General features: G+C 46.8%; 2 protein-coding genes across 3 annotated transcripts; both read right to left on the bottom strand.

The window, feature by feature from the left end:
* Window positions 1-4,185: 4,185 nt before the first annotated feature.
* Window positions 4,186-13,039, bottom strand: TUBA8 (tubulin alpha 8). Of its 2 annotated transcripts, XM_064421324.1 has the most exons (5): window positions 12,890-13,039; window positions 8,815-9,037; window positions 7,586-7,734; window positions 6,367-7,047; window positions 4,186-5,078 (listed from the first exon to the last, which is right to left on the bottom strand). In XM_064421324.1, the coding sequence occupies exons 2-5, from the start codon at window positions 8,840-8,842 to the stop codon at window positions 4,791-4,793; spliced, it is 1,146 nt and encodes a 381-aa protein (XP_064277394.1). In that variant the 5' UTR covers window positions 8,843-9,037; window positions 12,890-13,039; the 3' UTR covers window positions 4,186-4,790. The 2 variants fall into 2 exon arrangements, with proteins under 2 accessions (XP_064277394.1, XP_064277395.1); XM_064421325.1 differs by lacking the exon at window positions 12,890-13,039 and having other exon boundaries at window positions 8,815-9,497.
* Window positions 13,040-14,497: 1,458 nt separating this feature from the next.
* Window positions 14,498-19,905, bottom strand: PEX26 (peroxisomal biogenesis factor 26). Its single transcript, XM_064421321.1, has 5 exons — window positions 19,463-19,905; window positions 18,970-19,110; window positions 18,349-18,662; window positions 17,336-17,482; window positions 14,498-16,935 (listed from the first exon to the last, which is right to left on the bottom strand). Exons 1-5 carry the CDS (start codon window positions 19,888-19,890, stop codon window positions 16,832-16,834), a joined length of 1,134 nt encoding a protein of 377 aa, XP_064277391.1. The 5' UTR covers window positions 19,891-19,905; the 3' UTR covers window positions 14,498-16,831.
* Window positions 19,906-21,689: the final 1,784 nt, after the last annotated feature.

The following is a 21,689-nucleotide window of genomic DNA, read 5'->3' as shown; positions in this document are numbered from 1 at the left end:
GGCAGGGCTGGAGGGCTCCGGCAGGGCTGCGGGAGCCGGCAGGGCTGCGGGAGCCGGCAGGGCTGCGGGCGGAGCGGAGCGGGGCGGCCCCGGCGGCAGCGCCCGCCCCGCAGCGCAGTTTTCATTTCCCGCTCGGCCGGGAGCCGGCACGGAAAGTGAAACTCGGAGCCGCCCTGCGCCGCCTCCCGGCACCGAGGGGGCTGGGAGAAAGCGGCCGGGGGATGTTCTGTGCCGGCTCTTTGTCGCTTGATGCGGATCGCTTCGCGTTGCGAGGCTGGTGAGGACAGCCGGCGCTCCCAGCCCTGCGCCGCTTGTGAAAAATGTGTGTTTTATCATTGGCTTTTCGCAAATATTAAAATGAATGTTGTATGTGTTATGTTAGAAAGTTATGCTGCATTAATTTTCTTAAGTAGCGTTCTAAATACAGTTTTAGGTTATAATGTTAAAAAAGAAACTATGCTATGCAAGGTATTTGTTTAAGAAAGGACTCGCACTAGGTAGAAGCCACAGGACACCTAAATCAGAGAAAGGGAATTTCTTGCTCCCTTATCAGCACAAAACTAACTTCTTCCCTCCTCGCTCAGACTGGAAGATGGCATGAGGATTAAGAGGAAGAAGTTGACAGTGATCAGACAGAATCCTGGTTTGAATGGAATTTATGCATCACGTGTGAGATGTATGAATATGCAACAGGCGATTGTTTTTAAGGGTTAATCCTTTGTTAACGGGGGGTCCTTTTTCGGGCTGGTTGTTGCCCAGAAAAAGGTACCCGGACGTCCATATCTCTTTGTTTTTATTGTCTCATATTGTCCTAATCTCAATTGTTCAAATTTTATTACCCTAATTATATTACTATTTTTATAACCATTTTATTACTTTTAAAATTTTTAAAAAACAAGTGATTGGCATTTTTCACACCGGTGCATCTGGGCTGAGCTGTGGGGAGCAGACAGAACACGGGGGGCTTTCACCAGGGTTATCTGGAACCCTTCAGGGGTGTCCTTGTGGAGAGATCCCACCTGCAAACCCTCTGGGCAGGTAGTGGGGAAGCTGCTCACACTGCCTGGCTCTGTCGGAGGCAGCACTTTGCAGTCCAAGGTGTTCAGTCGAGGCACAGGACAGTGAAAACTGTCCCAAATCGTCACAGGGGGATGTGGGTATCTGTAGGGACTTCAAATGACTCAGTGTCTTGGTTTGTGGCAGAGGCTCTCAGCAAATCAGTTTGAATTTAGTGATGTTCCCCTTCTATTACTGGCTTGTGTGGCGACTGCCCGACTGAAAGAAGGAAGGGAGAGAGAGAGGAGAACCTCTGAGCCATAAATTGCCCAGAGAGAACGAAACCACCTGAGCAAAGTGCAAAAGGACACTGGAGGTTAAACAGGAGCCAGATATGCCAGGTGGAAGTCAGTAAAGCAGAGTGCAGTTGAAACTGGTTTTGGTAATGACCCCTGTGAGAGCTGGGCGCTCAGTTAGGAGGAGAATTACATTTTAAGAGTATTTTAAGCTTTGCCTGCGGAACTCAGTCGTGACAGGCACTTCCAAAGCAGGCAGCAGGCAGAAGTCTGAGCCCAGAAAATGGGCTCAGATGAAGGGAGACTCAAACTGAAAGGTGCAGGGTTTGGGTGTGCAAACACAGTGCCCCTTGGACAAAAGCAGCTCCTGGTGATTGCCACGGCACTCCTAATGTCCAAATAGCTCCAAAAAAGTGCATTGACTGCTTCAAGAGCAGGGCTCCTGATGACTGAGTGTCCTTGCAATAAAATAAATGGTAATGTTAGTGCTCAGGATGAGATCTAAAAAGCCTTCGGGGAAATTAGGAAATCCATATCCAGTGTTATGGCAAATCAGCTGACAGGAATTGCCTCATTTGAAGTGTAAATGTCCCAGTACTTCGGAGAGTTTTCACAGCTGAGTCATTGTGTAAGGGAGGCACGACAAGGATTTTATCCCACCCCGCAGGATCGGCCTCTTATCAGCCCCTTCCTTATCAGGAAAGCCAGGCTGAAACCTCCCCTTCTGCACCGGGGAGGCCCCTCCGGCATCCCTGGAGAAGCACCCAGTGATTGTTCAAGTCTGGAGCACCAAAAATCCGGTCTCTTACAGCACCTGGGTGGTTCCAGCGATGGTCGAGTGTTTGAGCAGCGTGCACTGCTGGAACTATTTGGTTTTCTTGGTTTAGGAACATCGTTTCTGCTGTACACCTCTGTACAGAAGACTGGGATCAAACCCCGTTACCCCCCATTCCATATTCTGGGAAAATCCAGTCCAGGTTTCCTCATTTGCTATTCTAGGAAGATCCAGTCCGGGTTTTCTCCCATTCCATATTCCAGGAAAAAAATCCTGTCCAGATTTTCCCCCATTCTATATTCTGGGGGGAAAAAAAAATCCATTCTGAGTTTTTCCCCATTCTGTATTCCGGGAAAAATCCAGGCCAGGTTTTCGGCCATTCCGTATTCGGGGAAAAATCCTGTCTGGATTTTTTCTCCATTCCATATTTCAGAGAAAAAAATCTGGTCTGGGTTTTCCCCCAGTCCATATTCAGGAAAAATCCAGTCCGGGTTTCCCCCCATTCAGTATTACAGTAAAATCCAGTCCAGGTAAATCCAGTCCAGGTTTTCCCCTATTCTGTATTCCAGGTAAATCCAATCTGGGTTTTCCCCCATTCCATATTCTGGGGGGAAAAAAAAATCCAGTCTGGGTTTTCCCCCATTCTGTATTATGGGGAAAATCCAGTCTGGGTTTTCTCCCACTCCATATTCTGAGTAAATCCAGTCCATGTTTTCCCCGATTCCATATTTCGGGTAAATCCAGTCCAGGTTTTCCCCCATTCCATATTCCAGGTAAATCTAGTCCGGGTTTTTATCCATTCCGTATTCCTGGGAAAAAACCCCAGTCCGTGTTTTCCCCCATTCTGAATTCTGTGTAGATCCAGCCCGGGTTTATGCGGGATGCCCAATCCGTGAGGATGAGGAGGGCTGAAGCAGCCCCAGGACTGCTCAGTGAGGATGAGGAGGGTTGGGGCAGCCCCAGGAGTGCTCAGTGAGGATGAGGAGGGGCAGGGCAGCCCCAGGTGTGCTCAGTGAGGATGAGGAGGGTGAAGCAGCCCCAGGTGTGCTCAGGGAGGATGAGGAGGGCTGAAGCAGCCCCAGGAGTGCTCTCAGGGGTTCCTGTCCCTGCTGCAGTGGGTGATCTCCGGGAATCTCTCCAAGGACAGTAGTGGCAGCATTTGCAGGGCAGGGGAACCCCTGGGGGCTCCTGGCATTGCTCAGGTGTGCAGAGGGACAATCCGTGTGCCCCAGGGAATGCAGGAGAGGGGAGAGCACACCTGAGCAGGTGGGGATGCAGTGAAGATCATTTTTCTTTCTCTTTTTGATTTCATCTTCCCAGTCCTATCCCAGTGCCTCTGGTCCCCTGCCCAGTGCCCCCAGTCCCTCCCTAGTGTGCCCCAGTGACCCCAGACAAAAGAGGGGTTTGATGGAAAAGGGGTTTAAATTGAAGAGAATCATTATTGTCTGTGTTTAAATTGAAAGGGATTCCCCTTCACCTGTGATTTTAAGCGTAACAGTTAAAGGAGAACTTTCCTTTTCCATTATTTAAGGTTTAATTGAGGAAAAAAAATCCCCCTCTTTCCAGCATTTTAAATATTTAAGCAGAGGGGGGAAAGGGCAGAAAAAGAGAGAAAAAGAAAATGGTGGGAAATGTGAGGTGAAAAAGGGGCAGAAACATGAAGTGGAATAAGGATGAGAAAGATAAGGGACAAAGGGTGGGAAATGTGAGGTAAGTAGCACTCATGCAGTAATTGACTGAGAATTTATGAACACAACTGTGAACAAAGGAGAGATATTGTCTTACTTTTCCAGAGAAAACCTGGCAGAATCAGTCCCAGAAAGATTTTCAGGTCTGAAAGTTCACAGTCTTGAAAGAAACGCAACTTGGGTATTTCTAAGAATTGCCTCACTTTTTATAGACAGGTCCTTCTTAAAAGGAAATCTGTATTAGCATCATTTAAAAAATCCAGATTCTGAAATGGGCAAGGAGGGTCACAAATGCATGCAGGAGAACCTAAGGAAAAAGCAATGCAATATCTCATTTGCTGCACAAAGGTGTTAATAAATTCCCAATTAATTTATGCATGAGCACCTAGGTTCTTCGTGCATAAGTGCCCAATTAATTTTTCCATGAGCATCCAAATAAATCTGCCTTCCATATGCCTTAGCATAGCTTCTTGGAGGGCTTCTTCCATGCTGTTCCCAGGCACAGAGGTGAGGCCAAGAGGTTGGCAGCCACCAGGACCCTCCTTTCTGCCCTTTTTAACATTGGGGACAATGTTTCTCTTTTTCCAGTCCCCTGGGACTTCACCTGACTGCCATGACTTTTCAAATAATCCACAGAGTGTTGTAGCTGACTGGAAATTCCACAGAATCCTGGCTTGGGCAGGTGTCTGTGGTGTCCCTGCTGGCTGTGCTGCTCTTATGCCAGAGCAGGAAGCAGCATTCTGCAGCTTTTTGGGATGACCTATGTGGAATGTAGTGAGTTTTTCATGTTCACTAGAGCTCAGAGAGGCTCACATTGGGTGTGCAAGGGAGAACAAGTCTTTTTACATTACTGGGAGTGGTGGGGTGTTACTACAGTTGATGACATCTTAAAGGATGATTTGCCTGTCATTTATGTAATAAAAAATGTCCTCTCCTAAATTTCTGTCTACAACAAGCAGAAAATCTGAGCTAATTGTTGACACATGCAGTACAGAGACGATTCTGTGCTCACCAGGAACGAAATGTATTTTAAAATTACTCCCCGTCATTCTCTTCTTCAAACGAGTCGGTTCCCACTTCTTCATAGTCCTTTTCCAGGGCAGCCAGGTCCTCTCGGGCCTCTGCAAACTCCCCCTCCTCCATGCCCTCCCCCACGTACCAGTGCACAAAGGCTCTCTTGGCGTACATCAGGTCGAACTTGTGGTCCAGCCTTGCCCAGGCCTCGGCGATGGCCGTGGTGTTGCTCAGCATGCAGACTGCCCGCTGCACTTGGGCCAGGTCCCCGCCAGGAACAACCGTGGGAGGCTGGTAGTTGATGCCAACCTGGAAACAGGGATGTGAGAGAAGGCTGTGCAACAGCAGGAGGCAGGCAAGGCGCTGAAGAAAGGTGGGTGAAGTTACAGGTGCTGGTGCCAGATGGCAAATGGCATTTCAAATGTCAAAGAGCATGAAACACACTCTAATATCTACTATTCTACTGTTTAATGCACATTGACCAGTTCGTAGCTTTCTTAACACCTACTGAACATAGAGTTTCACCAAGATGCTCTGTAGAAACTAACCTAAAAAGTTGTTTCCCAGTTGTACGTTTTCATTGTTGAAGGAGCTGTTTGTATGACAAATACATTTCCATTGGTATTATTCTTGAAAATGTATTTCCAGACACTGCTGTGTAAACCAGTGGGGAGAGGCTGTATAATATTTTTAGGTTAACTAAGAGGTTCCCTAACATCAACATTTCCTTTATTAATTTTATCAGTTTTAGTATTTCCTCAATTTTAGATTGTGCCTCAGAGGCGACGCTCATTGACTGTTCCAAAGGTCAGGTCTGAAATTAAAACTTCTTTCAATTTTAACCCATACACACTTTGAATTTCCACTTGTTTAAATATGTAACAGCCTGTGCCAATGGGATGTCCAAAGGAGAAAAGACACATTTTATATAAATGCATCCTTATGTTCATTGGGAAATATCTATATTCCCCCATGTTCTGGGGGAAACAGGAGAAATAGGCAAGATAGAAAACTTTAAATATACAAGTTCTCTGCTAGAAAACTTTAAAAATACATGTTTTCTGCTAGAAAACTTTACAAGTAGAAGTTTTCTGCTAGAAAACTTTAAAAATACAAGTTTTCTGCTAGAAAACTAAGAATACAAGTTTTCTGCTGGAAAACTTTACGAATACAAGTTTTCTGCTAGAAAACGTTAAGAATACATGTTTTCTGCTAGAAAACTTCAAAAATACGGGTTTTCTGCTGGAAAACTTTACGAATACAAGTTTTCTGCCAGAAAACTTTAAAAATACAGGTTTTCTACTAGTAAACTTTAAGAATACAAGTTTTCTGCTAGAAAACTTCAAAAATACAGGTATTCTGCTAGAAAATTTCAAAAATACAGGTTTTCTGCTAGAAAATTTTAAAAATACAAGTTTTCTGCTAGAAGACTTCAAGAATACATGTTTTCTGCTGGAAAACTAAGACTACAAGTTTTCTGCTAAAAAAATTTCAAAAATACAAGTTTTCTGCTAGAAAACGTTAAGAATACAAGTTTTCAACTAGACTGAACCTCCCCTTTCAACACTCAAGAGAAGCTTGTGGCAGCCCTACTCACCTTGAAGCCGGTGGGACACCAGTCGACGAACTGGATGGATCTCTTGGTCTTGATGGCGGCAATGGCCACGTTGACGTCCTTGGGGACGACGTCGCCGCGGTAGAGCATGCAGCAGGCCATGTACTTGCCGTGCCTCGGGTCACACTTCACCATCTGGTTGTTGGGCTCGAAGCAGGCGTTGGTGATCTCGGCCACGGAGAGCTGCTCGTGGTGCGCCCTGTCCGAGGAGATGATGGGCGCGTAGGTGACCAGCGGGAAGTGGATGCGCGGGTAGGGCACCAGGTTGGTCTGGAACTCCGTCAGGTCCACATTCAGGGCTCCATCAAAGCGCAGCGAGGCGGTGATGGACGACACGATCTGGCTGATGAGGCGGTTCAGGTTGGTGTAGGTGGGGCGCTCGATGGCCAGGTTGCGGCGGCAGATGTCGTAGATGGCCTCGTTGTCCACCATGAAGGCGCAGTCCGAGTGCTCCAGCGTGGTGTGCGTGGTCAGGATGGAGTTGTAGGGCTCCACCACGGCCGTGGAGACCTGAGGGGCTGGGTAGATGGCGAACTCCAGTTTGGACTTCTTTCCGTAATCCACAGAGAGGCGTTCCATCAGCAGGGAGGTAAATCCAGAGCCGGTACCGCCACCAAAGCTGTGGAAGATCAGGAACCCTTGCAGCCCAGAGCAGGCATCGGTCTAGAAAGCAAAAGAGAAAGTGAAACAGCAGCAGCTGGAAAAGACTTTGCTATGTGAGCTTCTCCTGAGCTGAAGGAGTGAGCAGTCATAGGCAGTGTACAGCATAGATCTCATGTCAAGATTTCCTGGGAAAGGGGTGGTGATAGCTCCAACGTTTACTTTCCTCACTGTCACAGCTTATCACATAAGAATCTGTCCCGGCCTCTCTGTGTCTGAACTTCACACTGCTCTGTTACTCTGGCTAAAACCAATGTACAACTGCATAATCCACCCTTCAGTATCAGTATTGGTGCTGAAGGGCTGTGCTAATAATTAAAAATTACGTATTCGTAACCACTTTATAAAAAAGCCTGGAGACATGCAGCTGGGAAGTGAACTACTGGGCTTCTCTCTTCTATACCATGTCCAAGATACCGTCTGTATGACTTGCAATCTCTTTGCTGAACCATTGGTATCATTTGCAATTAACCGGCTGTTAGTTCTGCCCTTCTTTCTTCTGCAGAGTCCAAGCTGCTGTTTCAGAGGTACTGGGACTTACCAGCTTACGGACACGATCCAGCACCATATCAATGCTTTCCTTGCCAATGGTGTAGTGGCCACGGGCGTAATTATTGGCTGCATCTTCCTTTCCAGTGATCAGCTGCTCTGGGTGAAAAAGTTCCCGGAAGGTGCCAGCCCGTACTTCATCTGGAGAAGAAAGAGAAATTGTAAGAATGTGCTCCAGTGCCAGCAAATTCTGGTTGTAGTTGGCATCAGTGCATGCTGTCAGTCACAGGAGCTCGTGATGCCAAAAGACAGATGCTGATGGAGAAGGGAAATGTCTCCTGAGCATTTTTTCATTGTTGCATTTGTTTGATTTATTGTGCATCTTCAGTCCAGCCGCTTATCTTCTCATGAGCTTGTTGGTGACAAGTACAGCCTGGATCCACAAGCCCCCAGGAAAAAAAACAGTGTGAAGAAATTCAGGTATTGTATTTACAGGGATCCCCAGGCGAAGGAAGGAATAATGAATCTGACTCCATGCACTCAGAAGGCTAATTTATTATTTTATTATTCTCTATTATATTAAAGAATAGTAAACTGTACTATACTAAAGAATACAGAAAGGATACTTACAGAAGGCTAAAAAGATAATAATGAAAACTCGTGACTCTCTCCAGAGCCCCGACACAGCTTGGCCCCAATTGGCCATTGAGTCAAATCAACCCACAGCAGAAACCAATGAAACAATCACCTGTGTGTAAACAATGTCCAAGCACATTCCAAAGCAGCAAAATACAGGAGAAGCAAATGAGATAATTACTGTTTTCCTTTTTCTCTGAGGCTTCTCAGCTTCCCAGGAGAAAAATCCTGGGCAAAGTGATTTTTCAGAAAATGTGAATGTGACATTCAGGTGTCCCAATTTATAGACATTCTTCTATTATTGGAGGGCAGCGATCAGGCTCCTGCTTTAAATCCAAACTGAAGAAAAGCAGAATTTGAATGGCAAAAATGTCGTGATAAACAAACCCCAATATTGATGCAAAGAGAAGTTGTACACACCATGTGTACCAGCAATTAAACTGCTGGGGATCCTCTTGGTCCTGTTTTTGTAACACCTGTGGCAGAACCTGGCGTCCTGTGTCACAAGAAAATTGCTTTCATGCTACCTAGTGGTAGCCCGAGGTGCAAAGGGCCACTTTGTGCCAGTGAAGACTGGTGGCACAGCATGGTGATATGAGCAAAAGCAATCTCCTCTCCATTTTGCAGGTTTATTTCTATACTGACCTACCACAGTTGGTTCCAAGTCCACCATTACAGCCCGTGGCACGTGCTTCCCAGTGGCTGTTTCGTTGAAGAACGTGGTGAAGGAGTCGTCAGAGCTGAGTTTGTCCTGCGGGTCCTTGAAGGTGCCGTCGGGCTGAATGCCGTGCTCCAGGCAGAAGAGTTCCCAGCAGGCATTTCCTATCTGCACTCCAGCCTGGCCAACGTGGACAGAGATGCACTCACGCTGAGGGGAGAGAGGAGAGGCAGGGTCAGAAAAATCAGCGTGCCTTAGCCCTCCTTATTCCTGGCGGTTGCATTCTCCCAGTGTGTTGCTCTTCCAAAAAATCTGAATTGTCACTGTCAGCTGCTCATTTGGTTGTTCAGCCCCATGACCACAATGAGACTGCACATGCACGTGCCAGATACTGGGACAGTTCTTGAAAAAATTGGGATCTGCGTGCTGTACTACAGAAGTATATTAAAACAGTCAGGAAAAATAAATTTCAATCACACAAGCCCCACCTTTCTTCCTGGATTGGCCCTGCTGAGGAGCACATCCCTCTTTAGTTTATTTTTACTCCTGGCTGGAACCTGACACAGCCATGTGGCATCCTTCACCCTTATGTAACCCGAGGCAGATGATGTCTTTTGATCCTTCTGCCCTCTGAGAGCAGGCTAGCGTGGAAACTTGGAAGAGCTGCTTTCAATCACTCCAGATTTTCTTGTTCAAAACAAATGTTCCTTCCAGCTCCTGAGCAGCCATTAATTTTACATCACGGGCCCATTGCTTGTCAGGCAGTGCCATTGCAGTATAGTGCATTTGCATGATTTCCAGCATTCTTTCTGTGGCAGCCAGGAAGAGAAAACTGTGTAACACCAGGCTAAAGTAGGCAGGTGTCAATTGCTCCAAAATCCTGTACACTTAAAAGTACTGCTTTTGAAAGGCCCTGGATTTCTTAAGTTCATAAACAATTATAAAGCAAATACTTCTGGGCTAGTCCCAGCAATTGCAACACTGGGCGTAGTGAAAGGCATTTTTTTGAGGAGAGAGTGGTTTCAGGCATGTGGATTTTTTCAGATTTGGTTTCTGCTTTGGAGCAATTGAAGCTGCCTGAGCTCTGTTTTTGTGATCCCCAGGGCCCTGTCTGTACTAGGGAGTAAGAAAAAGTCAGGTCATAGTATTGAACACCTGTGATCTCTTGTGCTGATTGATAATTCAAAAAAATTGTCACAGTTTTGTCTTAGGCCAGTTAATATTTTTTCAGACAATGCTTAGGCACCATGCAGAAAACAACTAATTGTCAAGAATGGTTTCCAGTGAGGAAACTGCCAGGCTTTGGAGAGGGAAGGAGAGCTGAGATGCCCGGCTGTGAAGCAGGCCTGGCTTTAAGGGCAGAGGATGGTCCTCACTCATTCTTGTTTTGTAATATTGCATTTAGAGATGACCTGATGACACTATCAAATTTGACTAGTTTTTTTTTTTTTATTAAATTCTGTAGCTGCTTACCCAGCAAAATAATTCTGTGACCTGAGAATTAAATGTATCCTCCCCAAAAACTAAATTTTCAGTCACAATGTGCGACCAGCAACATCTCTGGAGCAATGTTTTCTTTTCTTTCAATTATTCAAATTGACATAAATTTGTGTGTAAGAAACATAACTGAAGACATGTTTTCAGAAGCAACTAGAATTTCAAAAGTCATCACTGCCCCAGCTAATCCCCAGAAGTTCAAATGAATGTGAAAGCTCAATTTAAATCTTTCATTCAACAAAATAAATTATTTCTATTCAGTACTCATTTCTAAGCTGAAAATTTCTGCTGACTCTGCACGTGCATGTGCTCTCAAGTGTACTTGCACAACCCTGTTTTTCTCAACTGACTTGTGCAAAAGTCTGAGTTGTTTGAGTGACAATGGGGCTCCATAAGTCAGTGTGTTGCAATCTGGAGGATTACTCAGGAGACACTGAAGGCATATTTGGGCTTAGAGAATTCAAGTAATGCTGACTTTCCACAGAGCAGGCTCCTGCCTTTTCTTTCAAGTCCCAGTGTGAATCTGTGAGGCTGGCAGGCAGCAAGAAAAATAAGGGTTTCTTTTCTTTTCAAACACAGCAATGAGGCCAGCTGGCTTTTAAAAAGAATATCTTTAAAAGCAAAACTACAATTACAAGTCAAGCAGTATTTTAAACCTAAAGAGTTGTTTTGCTCATTTCTTCAGGTCTGTAGAGGAATCTGGTTTTTCACAGATGGAACAAGTGAATGCTGCCTTAGGAAGTTAATATTGTAAGGCTTCATACAGGACTGTAGTTGAAGACTTTTCAGACTGAGTTTTCAGCTGCACTAGTTTGAAACCACATCTCAACCCTGCTTTTTGAGCCATTTCATCTTCTCCTTCCCCAGCAGTAATTTGGAAATATTCTGCCAAAGAGAGAAGACAGTGAAAAAGAGGTTTCTGACTTTGCATAGTGAACAGCATTAAAATACATGCCAGACTTTTAGTAGGGAAGAGGGTGGGCCTTCTTCAGCGTCACAGTCAGAGTAAACTGATCTTTACATGATATTTGAATTTGGAGCCTATTCCAAACTCATGTTTCATGTCCCACCAGTAATGCCTGTAGAGCCAGGACAGGTCTAACAAAGAAACAGTAGAAAGGACCACATCCTTTGTGAAACTAAACCTGGGACAGCTCACTCTTAAAAAGCAAACTATCTCTAGGATTTACTGCCAAAGGGAGACTTTAGTCTTCCAGCTGTTCCACAAACATGCTCACTTCCCTAGGTCTGGGAAGCCTGTGGAAGTATTTTGCCTGTGAGATGAGCTGGCACAAAGTTCTTCCTCTGAACCAAAATTAGACTCAAGAGAGTCTAATTATGCTAGAGATATACTGGGGTACAAGGTGAAATGGATTTTTTCACATTCTAAGAGGTTTTGAGAGATTTCTACGAATTTATAACAAACAACCAAAACTTAAAAACAAAGGGCATTTTTAACTTACTTAAATGCATACATATATAAAAAGATTCACGGAGTCCAGAAAAACACATGCATACCCCCGATAGCTATGGACAGTATAGCCATTGGGGCTAAATTAATTTAAAACAGACACAAAGGTGAATAATTTTTTGGTTTATTTCTAAAAAAAATTGTCTTGTATGAAAATGAGCTGGTGTTGAGAAAATGTGGTCACAACAGAAAGTACCAAGCAGCTAAGACTCCAATCTAATTTATCTTCTAATCCCACTAGTTAGGAACTCTCTGAAGGAAACTTAATGCAGTAATGCTTCAGAGAAATTTTCTGCACTCCTTTCCCATTTTTTTATGTGGTGAGTGGTGTGTGAGGTCAGGGTTCAGTGGCAAAACCTACGACAGCAGACCCCTCTGCCTTCCCTCACCCACAGCCCCCCAGTCCCCGTGTGCCCGGTGCTCCCCATCCCCCTTACCATGGTGTCTCCAGAGGGGTTTCCCTCCCTTTGGGGTCACTGGTGGCAGGTCTGTGCTGGCGCCTGGCTCTGGGCTGCAGGGCAGGAGGCACCCAGGGCCTGTCCCCAGCACCTGCTGCTGCGCTTCAGCGTCACAGCGCCGCGGGACGAGGTCACCCTGCTGCCTGCAGCACCCCTCCCGTGCAGATCCACCCACACAGCCCGGGCTCACCGACACCCCAGGCTGCACGCTCGGTGCAGACAGGGCTGGCACACTTGTTGGTTTGGAGTGTGGCCATGTAACACGTTGTACACTGTGCGTTCTCACACCTCGGGGTTTTACATCACCTGCAACGCACACACCGTCCCATTCCCTGTTCTGCCAGCACAAACTTCTTCACACCTGAATTCCAGTACAGAAGGCATAAGAGAGCAAATGAATGGAAAAGGATAGAAAAAAAACCCAAAAATGAGATCTGGAAAGTGAACATAACTACCATTCTTAAGTGTGCTCTACTAGCGCTTTTAAATGATCTCCTGGTTCTCTATTAACATCTCAATTTACTTCTGTTACTTCTCTTTCCATGTGCAGTCATCCAGGCTGTCAGCAGTATGGGACAGCTTTCAGTACAGACTCTCACATCTCTGCCCAAACACAGAAAGAAATTGGATTCTTACTGCAGTGTTTATTGCAGGACAGATCTGGAGGCATCACCCCAACATTCTGACACCAAATTAGAGCAGTCACCTCCTCCACTTTGCTCCTTCTGCAATGTTCACCACTGGAAAGCAGCAGCTTCTCTCAGTAGAGAAATCCTCGTGGTTGCAACCCTTAAGTGACAAAGAGGAAGGCACACTTAATTGCTTCAATCTGCATCATGTATCTCCTGACTTTATAAATGTACTGTTTATGATGATGTTTAATCAGCAGACATTAAATAGACAATTCCTAAAATGTAGATTAGATGTCTACTCTGACATGATGATAATAATAGATTGTTCTGCCACTGTTGGCAACCAGCATAGAAATATCTTCTTTAACACCTACATTTTAACAGTGAGAACTAGTTCATTCTGGTTTTTGCAAACTCACTTTAGTATAGTCTTCATTTTGCTGTTCTTTACACCATTACTCTTTGATTTTGGCTGGGAACAGCTACAGAGCCATAATTTTTGGAGCCATAATTGTTTTTTAACAAAGAATTTCCATTATAATTTCCATCTGCTGCTTTGCTTAAGCTGAATCTCAGAGTTCTTCAGAAAACCTTCAGATCATTGCTTTGAGACTAAGGGATAGGTTGCTCTAGTGTTCTTCTTCTAGTGGAAGTGGTAACATTCCAGACAAGCTCTGGTGCTCTGGACAATCTGAAATGTTAATGCTCACAGATTCAGAGAACCAGGAAAAACTCTCACAGCAAATACTTTGAGCAGTCCACCACCCAAAACCTCTCAGGCACACTTTGAGTCAATGTGTCAGATCTAGCAGCGACAAAATCCAAAAGAGGTCTGTGATTAACTAAATTATTTGCAACAATCCTTTGTGGCATTTTCTCTGCCAGTGGGAGACCACAAAGACATGAGGTAGATATGGCCTGGACCTGGATTCTTGGGAAGTAAGTGGGCAGATGGTGAGCTGCCATATGAAACCTAGTCTTTTTCTCTAATTAGAGATAGACACATTTCTGAAAATGGCATTTTTGAATAATCTAGAACTCAGAAGTACTGTTGTAGTGGTTTAACCCCAGCTGGCAACTGAGCAGTGAATCAGAAGAGTCACACAAAATCCTCTTTTCCTTGTAATTTGACGCATGTAGGTCTTTGCATTTCCCACACGTTTTAATACCTTCCTCAGCAACACTTTCCTGGTGTTCCCGTATAATTGTTTTCTGTTAGTTTGTTGCCACCTGCTGGGAGAACCAGCAGCATTTCATTTCAGGATTTCTGAACTACCCAAGTCTAATAATTAAGTACCTGTTAACACTGCTACATTGACAAAATACTGGTTTTCAGGCATTATCCCTGAAACAGAGAACTGTCCTATGTATTTTTACTTTTTATTTGCAGTTTTCTCCCCTCATATAGTAAGGGCAGAACTGTAGTTAGTTCTAATATAAAGATACATTCATCTAATAATGATGAATATCGGGTACTTTATTCTTGGGAGTATTGCTCTTGGCCATGCCAAAATGCAGATTTACACTCTACCAACATCATCAGTGGATTAGATCTCATCAGATTCACACTGAAGACATTCTCTGCTTAATTCAAACATGCTGAAACTATGAAACAATTCATGAAAACTTTTATATACTTTGTAGTGTATCAATACAATAAACACCTTTTTTTCATACACTCAATCACAGCACAAACAAGCAACTCTACAGAGGTAAATCAGTAGTCACTTTATTATAAAAATTAGATACTGCAGTTTTAGTATTAATTGCAAAAAAACCCTGATAGCTTATTTCTGCCTTCTTGCTCTCTCATGATGAATTTAAAACAATATAAATTCTAAATCAGTAGTACTCCAATAAAGTCAAGGTTACCAACCTACACTTAAAATAAACTTGAATGTTAAAAGTCCTGGTAAAGGACACTTAACAACATTCTAAAAACTATGTATGGTCTGCTGAAACCACTGGTCCAAACCAACCTCCAGAACAGCATCTCTGCCATCCAACTAAAAATGATGCCAGAAGACTAAAGCAGGGGGGCAGAGGACTGATCCTGGTCATTTCTTGGAAGAGCTCAACTCCAGACAGAGCTTCTGTGTTTCATTCTGTCTGATTTCACATCAGGGGTTGGTTTCAGTGTTGTAACCACACTTACAGCTGGATTACAGGAACCATTTAGCAATGTCAAAGGCTGCTCTTCCCTGGGTGTGCAGAATATATTAAAAATTACTTTTTTTATATGGAAAAGCTATGAGCTACTTAATTTGGTGTAGAGTCCTGGCAGAGACAACAACTTTGGGGAGGCATATGGGATTGGTTTGGGTTTTTAAATGGTTTGGGTTTTTAAATCTCCCGAGACAACTAGGCAAGGTCATTATTACACTCACGAATAACCTGAGTTTGTCTGACAATAATACTGTGGTGTATCTCTGTTTGGAAAAATTTAAGATGAAACAGACAACTGTTTTTAGTAGTGAAGATGAGACTGTTTGCACAGTGCCCCAGTAGGGAGCAAAGCAAGAGATCACACATGGTCTGAGGGCACCAACACACCCTGTGTGAAGAAAACAGCAACAGCCACCCCCTGGGAGGATGGTTATTGCTAGAGACAAAGGGCACTACTGCTGCAAGACACCGCACTGGGGTCTGCACTGGCTGCTCCTCATGGCTTTGGTGTGGTCCCACCAAAAAGGCTGCTCTGACAACATTTTGTAGTTTGGGCTGACATCAGTGAGTTGGCACCCTTTTGGCACAGGACGACAGGCAAATTTGTCCCTGGCTTCTCACTTTTAACTTGTCCCTTCCTGCACACAACAGTTTAAAAGCAGTATTTTGTTAGATCATTGCTCCCTCCTCAGAATTTACCTCTTAGTTGATGATAGATAGCTGAATGGATGGAGGAGAAATTAGTGTTCCACCCCAAAGCTCCAATTTCTGCCCCAAGTGGTCAGAAATGGAGCTGGTCTGGTGACAGAACTGCAGGTGTACAATTTCTTGCCACTGATCTGGGGAAAGTTTTGTGATGTCAGAGAAGTATCTCTTTCTATTAAGAAAAAAACCACCTTTTGTTCTGAATGACAGAGCATTGCTACATGACTCCCATCTAACCCAGGACTTTGGATACTGGTGACCTGGGGAGCAATTCTAGATATCCAGAGAGACTTTTGGACATCTACATAAACAAAGCAAGAGGTAGGGAAAGAGCAAAACAAAGCAACAACTTCAGTTGTTCAACTAGACAATAACATAGAATATAATTTAAAAAAATAAACTTATTTCCTTACCACCACCACCAAGTGCTTCTAGGAATGACTATGCATCAGGCAAGCACTGAGTGCTGTAATTTGCATTTAAGAAGAGTAGACATAACACAACACAATTTGTGGCCCACCCCCTCATCTTTCTGGCTTAAATATGATTAAAATCCATTGTGCCTCTCCAAAGAGGCACCAGTCACAAGAGAAACCATGGCTTTCAAAATACAATAGGCTTTAATTTCTACAGTGTTTTTCTTCCATGTGCTTGTTCTAAATCCCGTGCTGCAGGAACTGGGCTTTTCAGATGTCTTCAGGGAAAACAGGATATTCCCCTCATCACTGTCTTCCAGGAATTGCACTTGTTCAGAGAACTGCTCGGCATCTGCAAGGATGAGAACTTCTTCCACAGTTCATAACTGGCTACACAACCCTCACTCCAGAGACACATCCAAAGCAAAGTGTTTGAAAAGGAGGATTCTTAGATTCTTATTCAGTTGTAGGCATGGAAGGAGTGGCTGTACCCTAGTGATGGACCAAGCAAAATGTCAGGAATACTTGCTGTGGCTTCGAAACTCAAACACCACCATGTCTGAAGAAATTCCAGGAGTCCACACCTCAGATTTGAACAGCCCCTGAAGAGCCTGGTGACGTGCCCAAGACCAGGTGACACTTTCAGTGGAGGAAGACACTTAGTCTCGAATGGGAGGCCTATGGCCTGGAGAAAGCACAGCTGCCCAAGCCTGCCTGAAGAGCTGGACCAGTTTGCAAATGAATGGCAGTGACGTGGGAGAAGCTGCAAAGCAGAACAGAAAGGTAAAACTTACTTGGTAAAACTTACTTGGTAAAACTAGTATACACTAAACATGTTAATGAAATTCTACCCCCAGCTAGAATTAATAAAAACCTAGTTCTCTTCTTCCTTTGATGAAGAAAAAGGCTGAATCTAGGACAGCTCTGCCTGCCTCTCACAGTCTGTACCTTGGCTGCTGGAAAGAGTTTGCAGAAAAGTGGCATTTGTGGAGCTTCATCCTTCTATATGCACTTCAGCTGGAAACACTAAACACATTAAGTTCCTAGTCACCCAGATTTTTGTCTCCCTGAGACATTTACACAGACCAGATTTATTAAAAACAACTCATTTCTTCTCCATAACCATAATGGAATTTTGAAAATTGGAAATCTTAATCCTGTACCTGGGTCTAATCTCACCACCACCAGGTACAGCAAAAAAGTAGCCAAGAGCATCTTCTTGTAAGGAAGTAAATAGAAGTGGTTTGACATGGACCTCAGTGCTCTACGTAGCAACGTCAACATGGTCAGGAGCTTTTGGGACAGCACTCCTGGAAAACAAGAACAGAAAGGCTGATAGGGCAAAGTAAAGTTTAAAAAGTAATCACACAGATGTAGCCAATGGTAAACTAAGGTACTGGAAGTCTGATTGCATGAGAGTTGGGTTGGGTTTGGTTTTTTATACAAAAAAGAAGCAGTACAATTTTGTAATACTCTTCATTATACTTCTTTTTTAGGCACCTACTTTACTACAATATGATCTTATACCACAGTAGTGCCAGCTTCTGTTGTGGGAGAAAACATCCAATGATTTACAGCTCTGGAGAAGAAGCAGTACTTTAAATGCTAGGCAGGCTTTGTTCTACTTGGACTCAACTGTAAATGGAAATGAAGCAAACTGTACACAGAGCCAACAAAACATACCCTTAAAGGATTGCCAGGTAGTCTCAGTTTTCCTTTTTTTATTAAAAAAAAAAAAACCAAACTTTTGATCCTGGGCATTAATTGTCACCTCCTGATGTTAGCAGAGACTAAATATGCTTTGCAATTCTCAGCAAAGGTATCACTATGTCTTTTATTTCCTGCTGTGATACACAACAGGACTTCCTCATGGCCTGTTCATCATGGCAATATTCTTAATATTTGCTACCCTTTGCCAGTAGGGTAATGAACTTGAAATGAAACCATAGGAAAGGAGCACAAATTAACAGAGGGAAAGCCACCCAGAAGAATTTCTGTGGCTGGGTCTTGCTGCTCCTCAGTGCGTCTCTTCCCAGTGAGTCCAGCGACAGCGGCTCTGGCCCATGGCCTGTTTATCATGGCAATATTCTTAATATTTACTACACTTTGCCACTAAGGGACCAACCTGAAATGAAACCGTAAGAAAGGAGCACAAATTAACAGAGGGAAAGCCCACCCAGAAGGGTTTCTGTGGCCGGGTCCTGCCGCTCCTCAGCAGCCGAGCGCGTCTCCTCCCGCTGAGTCCAGCGGCAGCGGCTGTGGCCGATGGTGCCGAGGAGCCGCAGCTGCTGCTCGCTGCCGGGCACGGCGCAGCCCCGCACCAGCTCCTCCGCGCCCTCGAAGCGCCCCAGCGGCAGCAGCACCTGCGCCACGTACAGCTCCAGCAGCGCGCCGAACTCGGGGAGCCCCTGGTTGGCGTGGGCCCTCAGCCAGCTGCTGCCGACCTCCAGCATCACCTGCGGCTCTCTCACTTTGCTGTACAGCAGGATGCTGGGATGCAAGGGAGAAGCGTGAGAAAACACCGAGTCTCTGTGGAGGCTGGCATTGCTGACAGCTATTACACACAAGCAGCTCTCATGAGGGTCAGTCAGGTATTGATGTTACTCTCTCAGCATCACCCCTTTTAGACTTGATCACCGTGCAAGCAATCTTGCTCCAGCACACACAGAACAGGCCCATCCCAGATCTCACTCACACCACACAAAGTGAAAGTATCACACAATACCCAAGCCTGGCCCGCAGTTAAACCTATCGCAAGCCCCGTGTGTATATCTGACAGCAACAGACAGAAACTGACCACAGCTCCAGAACTTTTGGAGGCAGATGTTCAGGGACGTGGTAGTACTGTAGGACCCAAGACAGAACTTCTCTCCACCGGTTCATCTCGGCCAGCGCCTGAATCCCCACAACACAAAGGGAGCATTTCACTTCTGCAAAACTGGTAAGGAACAGACACGTGAATAAGTGCTTCTTACAACCACATTTCCCCTTGCATCCCCTCCAGTGCAGCCCACACAGTTCTCTGCTTCCCCTCTACCTATCCCTTATAAAAAGGCCAATTCCACCTGCGGGGATATGCACTGTGCTGCACCTCCGAGAGAACGAAGGGAAGGCTGCTGGGCACACCCCACTTCCCTCAAAAACGCACAGAGGAAACACTTTCACATCGACGGGGCTAAAACAAACCCCGAGGCAGCGCAGGCATGGCCTGAAGTTCCAAGCCAGCCGGGCGCTGATGCGGCACCCAGCAGCTTCCCGGCGCCACCCCGGCCCCTCAGCGCCGCTCGCACCTCTCGGGGCCGGGCCCGGGGCTGGTGCCGGTGCCGGGGCCGGGGCCGGAGCCGGGGCCGGGGCCCAGGCTGTCGCAGCCCGCCTCGCACCGCTCCACGGCGGCGGCGAAGTCGCGGTGCAGCACCAGCAGATCCGCCGCCTCCTCCAGCAGCGCGGCCGCCTGCGCCGGGGCCCAGGCGGGCGGCTCGGCCCTCATGGCGCCGGCGGGAGGGCTCCGCCCGGCCCCGCACGGCTCCGGCTCAGCCTCCGGCTCCAGCGCCGCCGCCGCCCCCGCCGGGCCCGGCTCCGCTCCGCTCGGGCTGGCACCGGAAAGCCGGGAAGGAGCCGCCCGGCAGCGGAAAGGCTGCTCCGGGGAGCATCCCCGGCCCCGCGGGCCGCCGGGAGGTGTAGTCACGGCTGCAGGTTGGATGGTTGTGGGGTGGAGCATCTCTAACCGGGAAAGGCTGAGGGAGCTGGGGCTGTTCAGCCTTGGGAAGAGACGACTGAGAGGGGACATCTTTAATGTGTGAAAATACCTAAAGGGAGGTGCTCAGAAGATAAAGGCAGGCTCTGCTCTGTGGCACCGAGCAATAGGAGAAGAGGCAATGGGCAGAAACTGATGCGCAAGAAGTTCCGCCTGGACAGGGGGAAGAGCTCCTTTGCCGTGCGGTGACCATGCACTGAAACATTGCCCAGAGAAGGTGTGGAGCCTCCCTTTAGGGATATTCCGGAATCGCCTGGATGCATTCCCGTGTGCCCTGCAGTGACCCTGGTTGAGCAGGGACAGCACGACCCGCTGTGGTCCCTACCCCGCTGGGGCTCTGCGGGCACCCGGGCGGCGCTCCGGGATCGGTGCCCGTCCCTGCCAAACGCGCTTCCCTCTTCTCCTCCCTCGTGTGGCTGCCGAGGGAAAGGGACGGGAAAGGGACAACACTCTCGGCTGTTCTGCCCGCGGCCGCCGGGCGTCAGCCCAGCCCCGGGAGTGTCCGAGCCCCGAGAGTGTCCCAATCCCGAGAGTGTCCCAGTCCCGAGAGTGTCCCAATCCCGAGAGTGTCCCAGCACCGAGAGTGTCCCAGCACCGAGAGTGTCCCAATCCCGAGAGTGTCCCAGCACCGAGAGTGTCCCAGCACCGAGAGTGTCCCAATCCCGAGAGTGTCCCAGCACCGAGAGTGCCCAGCTCCAAGAGCGTCCCAATCCCGAGAGTGTCCGAACCCCGAGAGTGTCCGAGCCCCGAGTATCCCAATCCCGAGAGTGTCCCAGCTCCAAGAGTGCCCCAGCCCCGAGAGTGTCCCAGTCCCGAGAGTATCCCAATCCCGAGAGTGTCCGAGCCCTGAAAGTGTCCGTGCCCCGAGAGTGTCCCAGCCCCAACAGTGTCCGAGCCCCGAGAGTGTCCCAGCCCCGAGAGTGCCCCAGCCCCAAGAGTGTCCCAATCCCTAGTGTCCGAGCCCTGAGAGTGTCTGAGCCCCTAGAGTGTCCCAGCACCGAGAGTGTTCCAATCCCGAGTGTCCAAGTCCCGAGTAGCCGAAACCCGAGAGTGTCCCAATCCCGAGAGTGCCCCAGCCCCAAGAGTGTCCCAATCCCGAGTGTCCCAATCCCGAATGTCCCAGCCCCGAGTGTCCCAATCCCGAGGGTGTCCCAGCTCTCCTGGCCCCGGGCAGGGGTGCGGCGCTAACGGGGAGCGCTCCCGCAGCACGTCCCGGGGCTGAGGGATGCTCTCCGCTCCCCGGGCAGCTCCCCTCCGGCTCCCCGTGCCCGCAGCTGTAAGCACATTACGCTGTTAATGGAGCTCGGGTGTAACAACAGCGTCTCCAGCAGCACCCGGCAGGCAGCGGCCCGCGTTCTCCTTTGGTTGTTATTTAAAAACAACAGGGTGTCTTGGTTACAAGGTAATTACCGCAGTCAGGGCAAACGCTCTTCAAAAATGGATCTCTACAGGAGAGACAGGATTGATTTATCCTGTAACCTTTTTAAACAACTGGCACACTTATCTGTCCCCCTACTATGATTATTTAATTAAAAATCAAATGGGCTAATACGAAACATGCTAAAGAGTGAAACCCATGTTTCAAAGGGGATTTTGTACACCATTTCAGTGTGGCGATACAATTAAAAACTTGATCAGAGCTCTCTTTTTGTAGGTAGCTGTTTTCAGGAGGCAGGACCATGTACCTGCCTTTCTCTCTGCAGCAGCAGCTTTTACACAGTGGCACATCCAAGGGGTTGGCACACCGCCCTTAACTGTGGAAG

This window comes from Passer domesticus, chromosome 5 (genome assembly GCF_036417665.1).
Source record: "Passer domesticus isolate bPasDom1 chromosome 5, bPasDom1.hap1, whole genome shotgun sequence".
Classification (NCBI taxonomy): Eukaryota; Metazoa; Chordata; class Aves; order Passeriformes; family Passeridae; genus Passer; species Passer domesticus.
The sequence above is the reverse complement of the archived record's forward strand: the minus strand, read 5'-3'. Positions and strand labels throughout refer to the sequence as shown.